The 16,899-nt window shown below is 42.7% G+C and overlaps 1 protein-coding gene across 1 annotated transcript in view; it reads right to left on the bottom strand.

The window, feature by feature from the left end:
• LOC138285433 (uncharacterized protein C4orf17-like) overlaps positions 1–16,899 on the bottom strand; it is a 135,144-nt gene that overhangs the window by 110,932 nt on the left and 7,313 nt on the right. The window contains exons 2-3 of the mRNA XM_069225383.1: positions 11,439–11,579; positions 1,474–1,614 (exon numbers count right to left, since the gene is read on the bottom strand). Of these exons, the coding sequence (XP_069081484.1) occupies positions 1,474–1,614; positions 11,439–11,522 (225 nt within the window). The 5' untranslated portion in view covers positions 11,523–11,579. The remainder of the gene's footprint in view (positions 1–1,473; positions 1,615–11,438; positions 11,580–16,899) is intronic.

Below are 16,899 nucleotides of genomic sequence, written 5' to 3'. Positions count from 1 at the left end.
AAATGGTGGTCTGACCATGTTATTGGTGTGATGCTATGAAGGGTAACTAGTTCAGGCTTTGCACAAATGACATCTAGGATGTGTCCAGTGATGTGTGTGGGATGGTGTACAGTCTGATGTAGGTTCAATGCGACTAGGCCAGTGGTGATAGCTTTTGGATGGGGCACACTGGGTTTGTCAAACCAAATGTTTAGGTCCACAACAATGCATAGGTTTGAGTATAATGTTATAAGGTTTGAGACTGTATCTAAAAAAGTGTCTGGGAATGTTAAGTTGTTAAGTGGAGGTCTGTAAAGGAGGAGAAAGTTACAGGAGGAAGTTGGTGTAGGGTTGCATCTGGTGAGGAGGGCCTCACAACCTTGTATGGAAATGTCTGTTTTACTGAGATTTATTCCTTGTTTGAACATAATAGCTAGTTCATCTCCTCTCTTGCCTATGCAGTTTTGTGTGATGGTTTGATAGCCCAGATGAACTGCTTCATGCAACACTGGGGCCATGTCATCTCCCAACGATGATTCTGTTACGAACAGTAAATCAGGTTGTGTGTCCTTTAGCAGGTCATAGATGTGGTGCTTGTTTTTTTAGAGTGATCGAGCATTTATGAGCAGGCAGTTTAGGAAATGTGTGTTAGTGGCTGTGTTGTTTTGCTTTGGAGAAGGGTGGGCAGTATATTTTGAGCTTGTAGCAGGTGTGTTGTTATTTGTGACAACTGTGTGAAGGTTACAATAGTCCTGTTTTTCAATATAGTGTTCCTCTTCCAGCAGGCTTAGGAGGCATTTATTTTGTTGGTTCTGTGTGTGTTGGTGGTGGACTTGGTGGCTGAGAGAGACATGAAGAGTGTACTTTCTTTTGTAGAGTAGCCTTATTATTTTGAGTTCCAAAGTTCGGAGTCCATGACAGCCAAGTGTTGAAGGGGTACATTTAGTTTTTAAAACCCTATTAAGACAGCCCCAGGACATAAGAGGCAAAACAATTCAATCAACAGGATTAGGGTCCAGGAACCTCTAACTGCCATGTGGCTTCCAAACTGGTTCTGAATGTTTATTTTACCAAATCATGTCTTAGCATTACTTTATGCTTTTATAAGTATACCTTGATATTTACATTTTGAAATAATACCCTATCACTTCAAAGTCACAGGACAAAAAACCACCTTATTTTTGTAAACTTGTTTGGACAAGGAATCACCTCACAACAAATATATCTTACTTTTTGAAGTTTACCTGACAACACCATCCCTAGGAAGCAGAAAGAACCTAAAACTAGCAGTTTTATATAATTTTTAACCTTCATGCACAAAACTGTTTATGATTTAACATCTTCGGATATATCTAGCCATTGTTTAAGGTGATCTTTTAATTTTGTTTTTTAATTAATACAAACTACTACTTCCTCCAAAGGACACAAATGTCTATCACACTGCTAAACTTCCAGTTTCTGAACACTCCATGTTAATTTGTTTTCACTACTCACATTAAATTCATAGTCCAGATCTTTAGAATCATCAGGGTGGTTCCTGGGGGATCTGCTCCAGCGTTGTGCAGGGTGTCTTGTTGGAGGACGGGAGGCAGGGCTTCCTGGAGCCGGGGGACTGTCCCTTCTTAAAGGATCTTCCTATGTTAAAAATGAAAGTACTTTAGTGGGACACATCTTGCTACATCAAATCATACGTGTATCTATCAAGTCATGGGGTGCATGCCTAGCTAGATGTAAGACAAGGACTTCGGTTTGGGCTGTTGAACAACCACACCAATATTTGCTGCAGATTTGTTCTGCAATAACAATGGATGATATAAGGTGCTTGATGTGGGGGTTGATATAGTTGTACTCTTCAAATGAAGGTTTATTTTGTTGTCATAATGTTTTTACTAGACTTTTGTTTACACTTCTCTAGAAGAGAACTCTAAAAATATAGAGCAGAACAAAGTATTAGCAATGGAATTCATAATACGGTCAGTATGAGAACATCATTTTGTCAGACACTACATCAATTCACAGAATTATGGAGAATATACTTATTTAACACTACACTACAATATTCCAAAATAATGCATAACCAATTAAAATAAATTGACCTCCTAGTGATTATTAGTTAAACATTACAGATTCCCCTCTAGTGAATTGTAATAGGGACTACTGTGACCACAACAGTGAGGGAAAAATTACCGGACAGGTAAGTGCAGAGAGGGAGGTTACTATGTACCTTTAAAATATATACATTATACACATATATATGTCTGTGTGTGTGTGTGTGTATGTATGTGTGTGTGTGTGTGTGTGTGTGTGTGTGTGTGTGTGTGAGAAAACAGAGCAGATTGCAGACGCCCCCTAACTTTTTGCTCCAATTGTTCACTTTTTGCTGGTGTTTTCCTGACTCTGATGGTGCCCTGGGTACAGCTATCCAGGCCCAGGGCCTGTGCTCTGTGTAAAATGAGTATGCAAATTAGGCTAATTATAATTGGCTATGTCAACTTACCTATAAGTCCCTAGTATATGGTAGGGCATGTAGGTTTAGGGACCCCAGCATAGGTGGTGCACCCATAGGTGCACTGCTGAGGTGCCCAGTGTAATTTTAAAGGCAGACCTGCCCTGCTTGCTGCTTTTAAATTAAAGTTATATGCAAATTAGACTTTGGAATTAAAAGTACTTCCAAAGTCTTAAACTACCTTATTTTTACTTATACGTCACCCCTAAGGTGTGCCCTATGTGCCTCTACAGTTGGGTGCCATGTAACTATAAGCAGGTAGCTTACACTTATAAAAATAGTGTTACAAGACCTGGTGAGGTAAAACAACCAAATGTGTTTTTCCTTAACTGTAGTGAATGGCCTCCATAGGGCTAAATTGGGGAGACTTTATTTTAATTAACGAAGTCCCCTTAAGTGTCAGATACCTTGAGTTTTATATCAAATTAATTGTTATAATAAATCCCACAACTTAGAGTTGTTGGATTTAATAAAACTAGTTCAGGTAAAGAGTTTTAAACTCTATCTAAAAAGCTGCCTACTTCAGCTCTGTAGTGCCCTTCTCTGATTGGCCAGCCTTTGGCAGCCTGGCCAGGCTGCCTTGATGAGGTCTGAAGTGGCCTGTGCTGAACACAAAGGATGTGCCTGGGGGAGGAGATCTACCTCAGCAGATAGGGAAGCAGATAGGAGGTAGGGCTGCCAAACTGGTCTTAAAAGGCAGGGAATGACATTTTGAGCAACTCAGCACCACCCTCACATCCTGGAATCCCAGACAATTAGGTGTCCTTTTGATTAGATTAGGATAGGACAAGAGAGGGGTGTGTTAAGGATTTTTAGCCACACCAGTGGGTGGGCTCAGCCAGATGTAACCTCCAAAATTCAGTTTTTGCCACAATGGATTTTTGAAGAATGTTGCTCCCTGGGACTGATTTTTGCACACTTCCCAGGCAGTGGTCATCACAGGGGAAGGACCCTGCATCTGTTTGGAGAACCAGGACCCCCCTGTTTTTCACCCAGGAGCAAGGATAAATATGGCAGAGCTGCACCCACACCTCAGATCCCTACCGGATCCCTACAAGGAACAAGACAAAGAAGAAGGACTGCCCTGCTGGACCCCTGACCTGCACCTGGACACTGCACTCTGAAGGACTGCACCAGCTGCACTCTTGGGCTTCACCACTAAAAGGGCTTTGTCTGTCTTCTACTGCTTCAAGAAGGGACTCCCTGTTTGCTACAGGTACAAAGGAGCTGCCCAGAGTCCCCTACATCACGTCCTGCAAACAGAGCCCAGCTGACCAGCTTCCAGTGGCCATTTGAGGATTGTGACCAGGTGCATTCTGGGAACTGTAGTCCCAACTCCCAAGGAGCAACCCAGAGCTTCTGGAACCTTGGATCAAGTTGTGGACACTTCAAGGACCCAAAAAGTACCTCTGGAACCTCTGGAAGAAGATTCAGTAGTTTGGAGACGTTTGGAGCAACTCCATTGTAGAAGTTGTAGTCCCAGACCCCAAGAGGCAAACCAGAGCCTCTGAACCCTTGGCTTGTGCTGTGGACCACTTTCCTGAATCAAGAAACACTTCTGAAAGTAAGTGTGACAGTGTTACCTCGTGGGTGGCCTGAACTCTGGACTTTGACCTTTTCCAGTGTGACCTTTTTTAACCCTTTGAGCGCTAGTTGCTTTTATGCGCTAAAAAACATTAATTCTTGAAAGATGTATAGTTCCGGTTCCTCTTATCCGATTTTAATCATTTTTATGTAATTTTAAAGATAAAAATCAAATCTATGTTTATAAATTGGTGATAGGTTTTTATCGTGTTTTGTGTTTTACTTATTTACTGTTTTGGGATTTTTAAATGCTTTACACACTTGTCTCCTAAGTTATGCTTTGTAGCTCATTGCCAAGCTACCAAGGGTTGAGCTGGGTTTAACTTATTAAGACCTAACTGCACCTAAGTGGAGGATCGTGGCCTGTTGTGAAGTGTTGTTACTTACCTGGCCTTACCAATAATCCACTTTCCAACATTTTTGGTGCACAGTGTTGGGATCCAGTACTTGTGTTTAAAGTCACACTACAGTTTTAGTGTTAAGTTAAAAATCCTCTAAATTGACCTAGAGTATTTTTGATTTTTCAAATTTGGACTAATTTTTTGATTACTTCATTTTGGATTTTTCTAAATTGTTCTGCTCAATTGGTACCAACGTTTTTTTTTTTATTGATATAAAACTTAAGGGGGACCATGAAGCTTGATCTGGCTAATCTACCCACACTTACTGCAACTGAGCTAAGGGTGTTGTGCAGCAAGAGGGGATTAACTGCTGCTAACAACCTTAGGAAGGCTGTGATGGTCAAGTGTCTTGAAGCCTGGGTAGCGCAGAAGGAGACAGAGAAAGCTTCAGAGGTAGGAAGGGAGAGGGAAGATGTCCTCTCCAACCTCCAGGAGGAGGAGGCGTATTGCCTCACTGTAGTCTAAGAAGCTAGGGCCCCATCCAGAGCTAAGAAGGAGGGAAAGGTCTGTGGCATCGGGCCAAGAAGAAGCAGACCTGGACCTTAGGGAAAGGGAACCTGAGGCCCAGGTAGCCCTTATAGCTATGGAGGCAGAGAAGTTGTCCCTAGAGAAGGAGAAGTGGGCAAGGATTGAACGGGGAGATGGTGGCAGAGACAGAGAAGTTGAGGTGTCCATGGATAGGGTTTTTTGCCCCAGACTAGCTAAGGGGGTTGTTCCTGCTTATGTAGAGGAGGATGATATAGAAAAATGGCTGGGGCCCTCTCCAGATGAGAAGGGTTAAGCCTCAATACTGGGGTTCACTTCTATGGGAGCTGGTCCCCAACTCTGGGTGGGATATGCTTCTGACCTTAAGTGGGCACACCAGAGCCTCTGAACCCTTGGCTTGTGCTGTGGACCACTTTCCTGAATCAGGAAATACATCTGAAAGTAAGTGTGACAGTGTTACCTCGTGGGTGGCCTGAACTCTGGACTTTGTCCCTTTCCAGTGTGACCTTTTTTAACCCTTTGAGCGCTAGTTGCTTCTATGCGCTAGAAAGCATGAATTCTTTAAAAATTAATAGCTCCAGTTCCCTTTAGCCGATTTTAATCATTGTGGTGTCATTTTAAAGATAAAAATCTAATCTATTTTTATAAATTAGTTTTAGATTTTTATTGTGCTTTGTCTTTTACTTGTAGGAAAGTACCCCCTTTTTGGCATGTTACCCCCAATTTCTGCCTGATGTCAGTGTGTTTGACTTTGTCAGTGGGATCCTGGTAACCAGGACACCAGTGCTTATGCTCTCTCTCCTCTCAAATTTGTCACTGCATACTGGTAACCCAGTATTTCATCCCAAATTGGCATACTGGTCACCCCGTATAGGTCCCTAGTATATGGTATCCAGGGCATTGAGGCTCCAGGGGATCCTTATGGGCTGCAGCATTATTTTTGCCACCCATAGGGAGCCCATGAAAAGGCTTCCTCAGGACTTCCACTGCAGCCTGTGTGAAATGGTGCATGCACCCTTTCACAGCCATTTTCACTGCACCAGGTCACTTATAACTCAGCTATATGTCAGGTCTTCCAAACCTGAAGACTAGGTGCAAAGTACCTGTGTGTGAGGGCACCCCTGCACAACCAGAGGTGCACCCACGTCATCCAGGACCATTTTCCCAGGCTTCGTTAGTGCGGGGATGCCATTTTACGCGTGTACTGGACATAGGTCAATACCTATGTCCAGCTGCACAATGGTAACTCCAAATATGGCCACGTAAGGTGTCTAACACCTAGGAATCGTACCCCACTACTGAATCTAGTATTGGTTGTACAATTCCATACACTCTGGGGGCTCCACAGTGGGCCTCCAGTCCTGCCATACCAGACTTCTGAGGTTTTCCAGGCAGCCCCAGCTGGTGCCACCTCACAGACAGGTTTCTGCCCTCATGTTGCTCAAGCAGCTCGAGCCCAGCAGCGCAGAACAAAGCATTTACTCTGGGAGAGGGGTGTTACCGTGTGTTTTGGGTGTGCCAATGCTTGCTGGCGGAATCTAGCAACGCAAACCAGACTGCAATCCTCCAGGAAATCTACAAACTGCAACAAAGAAGCAAAGATGACTTCTTCAACATTGTATCTTCAGCTCCTGCCAGCAATTGCAACTGTTTCCAGGTCGTGCATCCTCCGAGGACTGCCTGTCTTCAGCCTGCACCAGAAGAAGCAAAGGAATAAGTGAAGGAGTCATTTCTCTGCTTTAGCAGGCACTCCTCGGCAGCGACGGCCGGTGGCCTGGGTCCCCTCTCCTGATGACCCGCGTGGATCCAGCAACATTGGTGGTGGACTGAAGTGACCCCGACTGTCCCAAGGTCCAGCTGTTCAACTTTGGTGGAGGTAAGAGCTTCCGTCCCCACGCAAGACAGTACCCCCGTGCATCGCATGTTTTGCAGTTGCCAAGGAGTTCCTCAAGCACAGAACAGATCAAGCCCCCAGCACTCCATCCTGTGACGCACAGCTTCCTGAGTGGTTCTCCTGCAGCGTGGGATCCTTTTGTGTCGTGCTGCATGGGCCTCCATTTGCACCTTCTTTGCCCCATGCTGTGGGACTCCTGTGCCCGCTGCTTGGTCTTCTGAGGGCTCTCTGAGTTGCTGGGAGCTCCCTCTGTCTTCCCGTTCTGGGTAGAGGCCACCAGGTCCCTCCTGGTCCCGGGCAGCGCCATTTTCTGCTAACCGTGTGTTTTGCGTGTGCCAAGGCTTGTTGGCGGAATCCAGCAACGCAAACCAGACTGCAATCCTCCATCCGACGTGGGACATCATCTGCACCACCAGGAACCCACATCCATCTTCCTGTGTGCAGTACTGGCTGTTCTTCTTTACCAGTGGTTTTTCTTTTGCACTTTCATCTGGGTTAGCAGGGGCTCCTGTTCTCCACGGACTCTTCAGTGCTTCTTGGACTTGATCCCCTTCTTCCACAGGCCTTCAGGTTCAATTAACCCTTTGTTGGGGTCTTGCAGTCTCTTCTGGTTCTTGCATAATCTTCTATCACATGTTCTTGTGTGTCCTAGGACTTACTGTGATTTACTCCTGCTTTCCTGGGCTCTGGGGTGGGTTCTATTACTTACCTTTGTTGTTGTCTTACACTCCCAGCGCCCCTCTACGCACTACTCTTGTCTGGGGAGGGGAACGATTTTCGCATTCCACTATTTTGGTATATGGTTTGTGTTACCCCTAGGCCCATTGCTATCTATTGTGCTTTTCACTATTTGCACTGTTTTCTAATTGTTTCACAGCTATTTCTGCATTCTAGTGTATATACTGTGTATATTACTTACCTACTAAGGGAGTATAGTCTCTAAGGTACTTTTGGCATTTGTGTCACCAAAATAAAGTACCTTTATTTTTGTAACACTGAGCATTTTCTTTCATGAGTGTAAGTACTGTGTGACTACAGTGGTATTGCATGAGCTTTGCATGTCTCCTAGATAAGCCTTGACTGCTCAGCTACACCTACCCCTAAACAGCCTGGCTTCTAGAAACTGACTACATTTCACTATAAAGAGATAACTGGACCTGGTATAAGGTGTAAGTACCTTTGGCACCCACTACAAACCAGGCCATCCTCCTACATTACTTAGTTACTGTTTTGGGATGTTTAAATGCTTTAGACACTTGTCTCGTGAGTTAAGCCTTGTTGCTCGTTGCCAAGCTACCAAGGGTTGAGCTGGGTTTAATTTATTGAGACCTAACTGGACCTAAGTGGAGGTTAGTGGCCTGTTGCTAACTGTAGGTACTTACGTGCCCTTACCAATAATCCACTTTCCAAATATATAAATATATATATATATATATATATATTCACTTACAAAAACAAAGGTTACAGGGACGATATATGTAGGTTATGAATTTACTCTCACAAAACCAGAGAAATTCAGCAGTTATAATTAGAGTTATTTCAAGTAACTATAACTCGCGGCCTAAGGTAGCTATAACTTGTGCCCCCGCCATGCACAGTTTTTTCTTCAATATTTTGACTTCTTATGTTTCATTGATATTTTAATTGACGTTATAAAAGTTGTCATGAGGGCTGTAATATTTAGGGTAATCAGAGACATGGCAAGGGTGCAAGTTATAGTTACCTTAGGCTGGGCCGGGTGCCGCAATGGATCCCCTTCCTTATCTTTTTTCAGCCCCATGGAGGTAGCGGCCTTCGGGACTGTGGGGGTGCACATGGCCCCCCTTATTGTGAAATAAATAGCCCCAGGGAGGTGGCGGAACCCGGGGCTGCAGGAGAGGTGGGTGCATAGGCACCCTCCACATAAGTTTCAGATTTAGCCTTGGGAGGTGGCGGTTTCTGGGTCTATGAGGGAGGCCTTACAGGAGTCCCTCATTTTAAATAATGATTTTGACGAGGGGAAGTGGTGATTCTTGGGTGCGGGGGATGCAGGCACCACCCCAGCACTCTCCTGCACATTTCTGCATGGTAGCTAAAATAAAAGCCCTAGGAGGAGGCCCCATGCACTCCACACTCTCCAGGACGGGAGACCCAGACCCAGATCCGTGTATTTCCCCGATATTTTAAAGAAAATGCTTAAAAAATGCTTTTTGGCCCTGGTGGGGTCTGTTAGGGACCCATGGACCAAGCTTAGGGGCTAAGAGTGACCCTACCTGGAACCTTTTCTATTTTTTCACTTTATTTCTGGGAAGATGACTGCCAACACTTCCTTGTTGAAGTGTTGGCAGCCAATCAGATATCAGCACAAGGACAGTCGAATCCATGGGAGATCTGTGTCCCTAGATAGCTATATTTGTGCCCTATAATATCTCTAAAAACCCTGAACAGATTTACACCAAATCACAAAATGTGTGCTTTCTGGACCAAGAGCTAACTTTGTGCAAAATCTGGTGTAATTTCGTCCAGCGGTTTGAGCTGTAGTCATGTTCAAAATCCCTATGGAAATTGCATGTGGAAAATGTGTTTTGGGACCCCTCTTTTTCTCAGCCCCCGCTTGATGGATCACCCCAAAACTTTGAAGACAGCAGCTGCACTAACCAAAGTATACGTTTTGAACATTCATCAAGTGGTGCCAAAGTTATTGGCAAAACAAAAACGCTCTCCCTATGGAAACTAAGACCCAACTATAATTACCTATTGGCGAAATCCAGTAATAAATATATATGTGTATATATATATATATATATCTATATATATATATATATAGATATATATATATATGTGTGTGTGTGTGTGTGTATACATATATTTATATATACATATATATATATATATACGTATATATGTATATTTATATATATACTGAATGAAATGTTGGCAATGAAAGATAGATGGGCACTCCAAGGGTGGAATCCGGGTCAATTTCTTTATTTACAGCAACACTGGCTCTGACACACACATATACATATATTTACATTTATACATTTGTAAGGTATGTATACATGGGATTAAGTATAAGAAGTGCATACAAACTTCCCTATCAGTATTTTGTCCCTGATATTGTGGTCACAATATCGTGACCCATCGATATTTTGGATTTAATATTCCCAGCCTACATCCTCTAGTGGAACAATATGCTAATGATCAACCTCATTTATTTATTCCTAGGGACCGGGGTAATTCTAGGCGAATGTGGAAACAATGGTTTCATCTGAATTGTTAGAGAAACGTCCTGACTTTTGGAGGCCGAGAAAACAACAGTAGAGGATTCTTATTGTTAGTAAGCAAAAAGTATTTACAGAAACATAATTTCATTGGGGAGGCGACGGTAGTTCTGGCGACAGTGATAAAGTGATGCATGGCGACGAAAAGTGCACACATAGAGAATTAAATGGTTGCAACAGAAAACTTCCAATCTCCAAGCCATTAGGTACAGTACAAAGAAACTGAAAAGCTACCACGCATAAAGATTTGTCGATGTTTCAAACCTACAGGCCATTTGGAACGCGTCTTCTTAAAGACAGGAACACCGGAGGACCAGATAGAAACCTTTACTAATGTATGACCTTATGTAAGTGGTCTCTCAATCTGTAGTGTCAGTAGATGAGCATGCATGTTGAGGTGTGAGCAGCATTTTGAGGTGTGAGCAGCATTTTGAGGTGTGAGCAGCATTTGTAACTTCATCGCCTTATCCAAAATGGAACTTTCCTCTAGCGGAGGAACCACAGCGTGTGCTTCTCTTACTCTGGAATGGGTTACCTTTTCACATGTATAATGCGATTGTGTTCATCCACTGACACTGCGGATTGTGAGACAAGTTACTTACAGTCATACAGTTGTAGAGGTTGCTACTTTTACCAAGACTTTAGATTGTGGTTGTGTTACTTTTTAAATGCAAACCCGACTCAAAGTATACTGCATGGGATTTACAATCCAAAATAAACGGAGATTGTGTTTGACTGTAACCCCAAATAATGCAACACAGTACAGTGCACTGCCCACTACATAGGTAGTGCATGGGTGTTCCCAGGCCACCACCCATGAGTTTTTAAACAAATCCTTATCTACACAGAATTGTAGACATGGATTTGCACCAAAATCCTGCACCTGCCTGATGGAAGCGAAATGAAGAGAAATGTTTCAATTTCGCCTCATTTTTCCATTTTTGCATGTGTGCTGCATTCTACAGCACACACACAAAGAGGGAAATGCCTTAAACCATAGTTTTTGCACTATATCGCTAGGGTGTCTGGATTGGCGCAAGGCAGCCAAAGGTGCACCAGTGCAGGGAGAGAGCAGAATAGAACCACATCTTAGTAGATATGGCACAGTTCTGCTCTCTTCCATTCATGCAACGCAGCACAGCAACTTTACTAGCTGCACTGCATTGTGTAATTTTTGTGGCCCTATATGGTGAATGGAGGGAGTCTGCGGAAAAAGATACATTATCTGAGGATTCACTTCAAAGTTAAGCAAACTATGTAAAGTTTTGCTTGGGAGTCACGTTTTGCATGTGGAAGGACAATCAGTGATTATTTGTCATTCTTACTTGGAATTTGCAGACCGGGCACCGGACGCCTTGAGGGTGCTTCTTTTCAGGGAGGCCTCTGCTCTGCATGGATGAAGCGCTCATCGCCCGAGGGGGCGTACACCCAGCAGCATGGGTGGGGCCGTTCTTTGATGGATCCTCCTATGGAAAAAATAAAGCATTCTGTTAAAGCAGAAGGGAGATTTGACATGATGCTGCTGCAGAAGGTATCATTTACTACGTCATATTTCACTGTCTCACTAAAGTTATCCCAAACCACGTCATGCCCAATATGCTAGAACTGCCTTCTGAAGAGTCAGTTCATCAGAAAATGACAAGGGAATCTCTTGTTCCACTGACAATTTTCTCCTAGGTTGAGTTCGCATTGGATAGTTAACAAATTATTTCTCCTGGGTCCAGTTGTGACACATGAGTTTTGGGACACTGGATACATGTGTCTAGCAGAAAATACATAAGAAAGCTCTAAGGTTAAATAAAAATACTGCTTGACATCAATAGCCACCAAATAACCACAATGAAAGCTATTAGGAGCCGGTTTCAAGCTGCAACTGTAATTTGCTTACATAGCTGTGCAAAAGGTGTGCAAAAGCCACAATCCAGCAACTAGAACCAGTGGTCAAATGAAATTCCTACCAGGGTCAGCATTTTTTCAGATATGAGGTCAAATGAATGTAGATGCATTTAAGAACCAGTGTACTTTTTGTGTGGGACATTTAGGGTCTGATTTAGACTTGTCGGATGTTATACAGCATCAAAACATGACGGGTATCCAGTCTGCCATACTACAAGTGCCATAGACTACAACGCACTGTTAATAAGGTGGACGGGACATCCGCCATACTTTTAACAGAGTGTTATATCTGCCAAACTCTAAATCAGCCCCTTTGTATTTGAAACTACTGCAGTAGCAAGCTATTCTTTCTGTTGTCTTCGTTTTAAATGTGCCCAAATGCTGAACCTAATTTGGGTAGTTGATCATGTTTTGGAGAATTTTTTTTTTTTTAAAGTGTGCCTTAAATTTTATATCAACGTTTCTAGCATGGTAGGCTTGAGGATACAATGTTTTGTCATAAACAAAAAATGGGCAGATTTAACTTCACAGAATTTGGCTTTGATGCACTATGCTTCTTTTTCTGCTTATTGGGACAAATTCCAAGATCTCTGCCAATATTGGCTGACCAATTCTTTGAAAATTAAAAACCCTGACATGGATTGGATTAAGATACATGTTACCTCAATGGTATGGGCCAACTGGGCAAGCCCCTGATGTTTATAAAAGACCGAAGTTACCAAGTACTTACCATTTTCCTCTAAAATAACATATATTGCACACAGTTCAGGGACGCTGGTAGTAGGGGTGCGGAGGGGGGTGTGTGTGATGCAGTATCTCCACAATTTTTTGCAGAAGGTCAGAAAGAGAATGAGCCATAAAGAGGCCTTTACATGTTCGGGTTTATGTTGTCATATTTGCCGTGAGTTCAAAGACCGAGGTCAGGTTTCAGACAAGGTCTTCTGACAAACTGCTATGTATTTAACACAGAGATCAGTGTTTATTTTTCATTTTACTGGTTCCAAAGTAAAGGAATTTTGTAATGAAAAAAAAGCCACACACTTGCTTGGGTATACAGGGAGTGCAGAATTATTAGGCAAGTTGTATTTTTGAGGATTATTTTTATTATTGAACAACAACCATGTTCTCAATGAACCCAAAAAACTCATTAATATCAAAGCTGAATATTTTTGGAAGTAGTTTTTAGTTTGTTTTTAGTTTTAGCTATGTTAGGGGGATATCTGTGTGTGCAGGTGACTATTACTGTGCATAATTATTAGGCAACTTAACAAAAAACAAATATATACCCATTTCAATTATTTATTATTACCAGTGAAACCAATATAACATCTCAACATTCACAAATATACATTTCTGACATTCAAAAACAAAACAAAAACAAATCAGTGACCAATATAGCCACCTTTCTTTGCAAGGACACTCAAAAGCCTGCCATCCATGGATTCTGTCAGTGTTTTGATCTGTTCACCATCAACATTGCGTGCAGCAGCAACCACAGCCTCCCAGACACTGTTCAGAGAGGTGTACTGTTTTCCCTCCTTGTAAATCTCACATTTGATGATGGACCACAGGTTCTCAATGGGGTTCAGATCAGGTGAACAAGGAGGCCATGTCATTAGATTTCCTTCTTTTATACCCTTTCTTGCCAGCCACGCTGTGGAGTACTTGGACGCGTGTGATGGAGCATTGCCCTGCATGAAAATCATGTTTTTCTTGAAGGATGCAGACTTCTTCCTGTACCACTGCTTGAAGAAGGTGTCTTCCAGGAACTGGCAGTAGGACTGGGAGTTGAGCTTGACTCCATCCTCAACCCGAAAAGGCCCCACAAGCTCATCTTTGATGATACCAGCCCAAACCAGTACTCCACCTCCACCTTGCTGGCGTCTGAGTCGGACTGGAGCTCTCTGCCCTTTACCAATCCAGCCACGGGCCCATCCATCTGGCCCATCAAGACTCACTCTCATTTCATCAGTCCATAAAACCTTAGAAAAATCAGTCTTGAGATATTTCTTGTCCCAGTCTTGACGTTTCAGCTTGTGTGTCTTGTTCAGTGGTGGTCGTCTTTCAGCCTTTCTTACCTTGGCCATGTCTCTGAGTATTGCACACCTTGTGCTTTTGGGCACTCCAGTGATGTTGCAGCTCTGAAATATGGCCAAACTGGTGGCAAGTGGCATCGTGGCAGCTGCACGCTTGACTTTTCTCAGTTCATGGGCAGTTATTTTGCGCCTTGGTTTTTCCACACGCTTCTTGCGACCCTGTTGACTATTTTGAATGAAACGCTTGATTGTTCGATGATCACGCTTCAGAAGCTTTGCAATTTTAAGAGTGCTGCATCCCTCTGCAAGATATCTCACTATTTTTGACTTTTCTGAGCCTGTCAAGTCCTTCTTTTGACCCATTTTGCCAAAGGAAAGGAAGTTGCCTAATAATTATGCACACCTGATATAGGGTGTTGATGTCATTAGACCACACCCCTTCTCATTACAGAGATGCACATCACCTAATATGCTTAATTGGTAGTAGGCTTTCGAGCCTATACAGCTTGGAGTAAGACAACATGCATACAGAAGATGATGTGGTCAAAATACTCATTTGCCTAATAATTCTGCACTCCCTGTAGTGTGGAAGAAAATGTTGTAGATCGCAAATGCTTTCTAGCGCACATCAACATTTTTAATACTTGTATATGAACTGTCCAAGTTCATATACAAGTGAAAATATATCAGCAGCAAGGGAAGGACAAATGAGATACAATTTTTTGTAATGCAAAAGCGTAATAGAAACAGATCAAAACAAAGACACTTTACTTGTGTGATGTGCAAATGATGAAAGTGCGCCTCTGATTTCCATACGGGAAAGTTTCTGTGCCGTAGAGGTTTAGCAAGAAAAGGCCATGCCCGGTGCTAATTTAGTAGCCATTTCAAGAAGTCGTTTTATTTTAAAATGTGACCTTTGTAAATGGCAATACATTACCACCATACATTAGTTACATATTCAGGACAGTGTGGTCATGGGCGTCAATTCACTAAAATGCCTGGGGTAGCAGAAGTGACATCACATACCACACCCTTATACCTTTACTTTGATTCACACTCATGCTTAACATACATACAGGGAGTGCAGAATTATTAGGCAAGTTGTATTTTTGAGGATTAATTTTATTATTGAACAACAACCATGTTCTCAATGAACCCAAAAAACTCATTAATATCAAAGCTGAATATTTTTGGAAGTAGTTTTTAGTTTGTTTTTAGTTTTAGCTATGTTAGGGGGATATCTGTGTGTGCAGGTGACTATTACTGTGCATAATTATTAGGCAACTTAACAAAACAAAAATATATACCCATTTCAATTATTTAATATTACCAGTGAAACCAATATAACATCTCAACATTCACAAATATACATTTCCGACATTCAAAAACAAAACAAAAACAAATGAGTGACCAATATAGCCACCTTTCTTTGCAAGGACACTCAAAAGCCTGCCATCCATGGATTCTGTCAGTGTTTTGATCTGTTCACCATCAACATTGCGTGCAGCAGCAACCACAGCCTCCCAGACACTGTTCAGAGAGGTGTACTGTTTTCCCTCCTTGTAAATCTCACATTTGATGATGGACCACAGGTTCTCAATGGGGTTCAGATCAGGTGAACAAGGAGGCCATGTCATTAGATTTCCTTCTTTTATACCCTTTCTTGCCAGCCACGCTGTGGAGTACTTGGACGCGTGTGATGGAGCATTGTCCTGCATGAAAATCATGTTTTTCTTGAAGGATGCAGACTTCTTCCTGTACCACTGCTTGAAGAAGGTGTCTTCCAGGAACTGGCAGTAGGACTGGGAGTTGAGCTTGACTCCATCCTCAACCCGAAAAGGCCCCACAAGCTCATCTTTGATGATACCAGCCCAAACCAGTACTCCACCTCCACCTTGCTGGCGTCTGAGTCGGACTGGAGCTCTCTGCCCTTTACCAATCCAGCCACGGGCCCATCCATTTGGCCCATCAAGACTCACTCTCATTTCATCAGTCCATAAAACCTTAGAAAAATCAGTCTTGAGATATTTCTTGGCCCAGTCTTGACGTTTCAGCTTGTGTGTCTTGTTCAGTGGTGGTCGTCTTTCAGCCTTTCTTACCTTGGCCATGTCTCTGAGTATTGCACACCTTGTGCTTTTGGGCACTCCAGTGATGTTGCAGCTCTGAAATATGGCCAAACTGGTGGCAAGTGGCATCGTGGCAGCTGCACGCTTGACTTTTCTCAGTTCATGGGCAGTTATTTTGCGCCTTGGTTTTTCCACACGCTTCTTGCGACCCTGTTGACTATTTTGAATGAAACGCTTGATTGTTCGATGATCACGCTTCAGAAGCTTTGCAATTTTAAGAGTGCTGCATCCCTCTGCAAGATATCTCACTATTTTTGACTTTTCAGAGCCTGTCAAGTCCTTCTTTTGACCCATTTTGCCAAAGGAAAGGAAGTTGCCTAATAATTATGCACACCTGATATAGGGTGTTGATGTCATTAGACCACACCCCTTCTCATTACAGAGATGCACATCACCTAATATGCTTAATTGGTAGTAGGCTTTCGAGCCTATACAGCTTGGAGTAAGACAACATGCATAAAGAGGATGATGTGGTCAAAATACTAATTTGCCTAATAATTCTGCACTCCCTGTACATGTTCACACACTCTTTCACATAAACACACTCTCACCAGCAAGCATGCATACAAGATACATTTAAGAGCATTTTTTACTTACCTTAGCTTCCAGATAGGGTAATGTTCCAGCTAATTGTACCCCATTTTTTAATTACACAAATAGTGAATAATATTCACTATTTGGGTAGTTAAAAAAATGACAGAAAACCAGGAAAGTAGGTCCTCAACCTA

This window comes from Pleurodeles waltl, chromosome 1_1 (assembly GCF_031143425.1).
Source record: "Pleurodeles waltl isolate 20211129_DDA chromosome 1_1, aPleWal1.hap1.20221129, whole genome shotgun sequence".
Taxonomy (NCBI): Eukaryota; Metazoa; Chordata; class Amphibia; order Caudata; family Salamandridae; genus Pleurodeles; species Pleurodeles waltl.
This window is presented reverse-complemented; position numbering and strand designations above follow the sequence as displayed.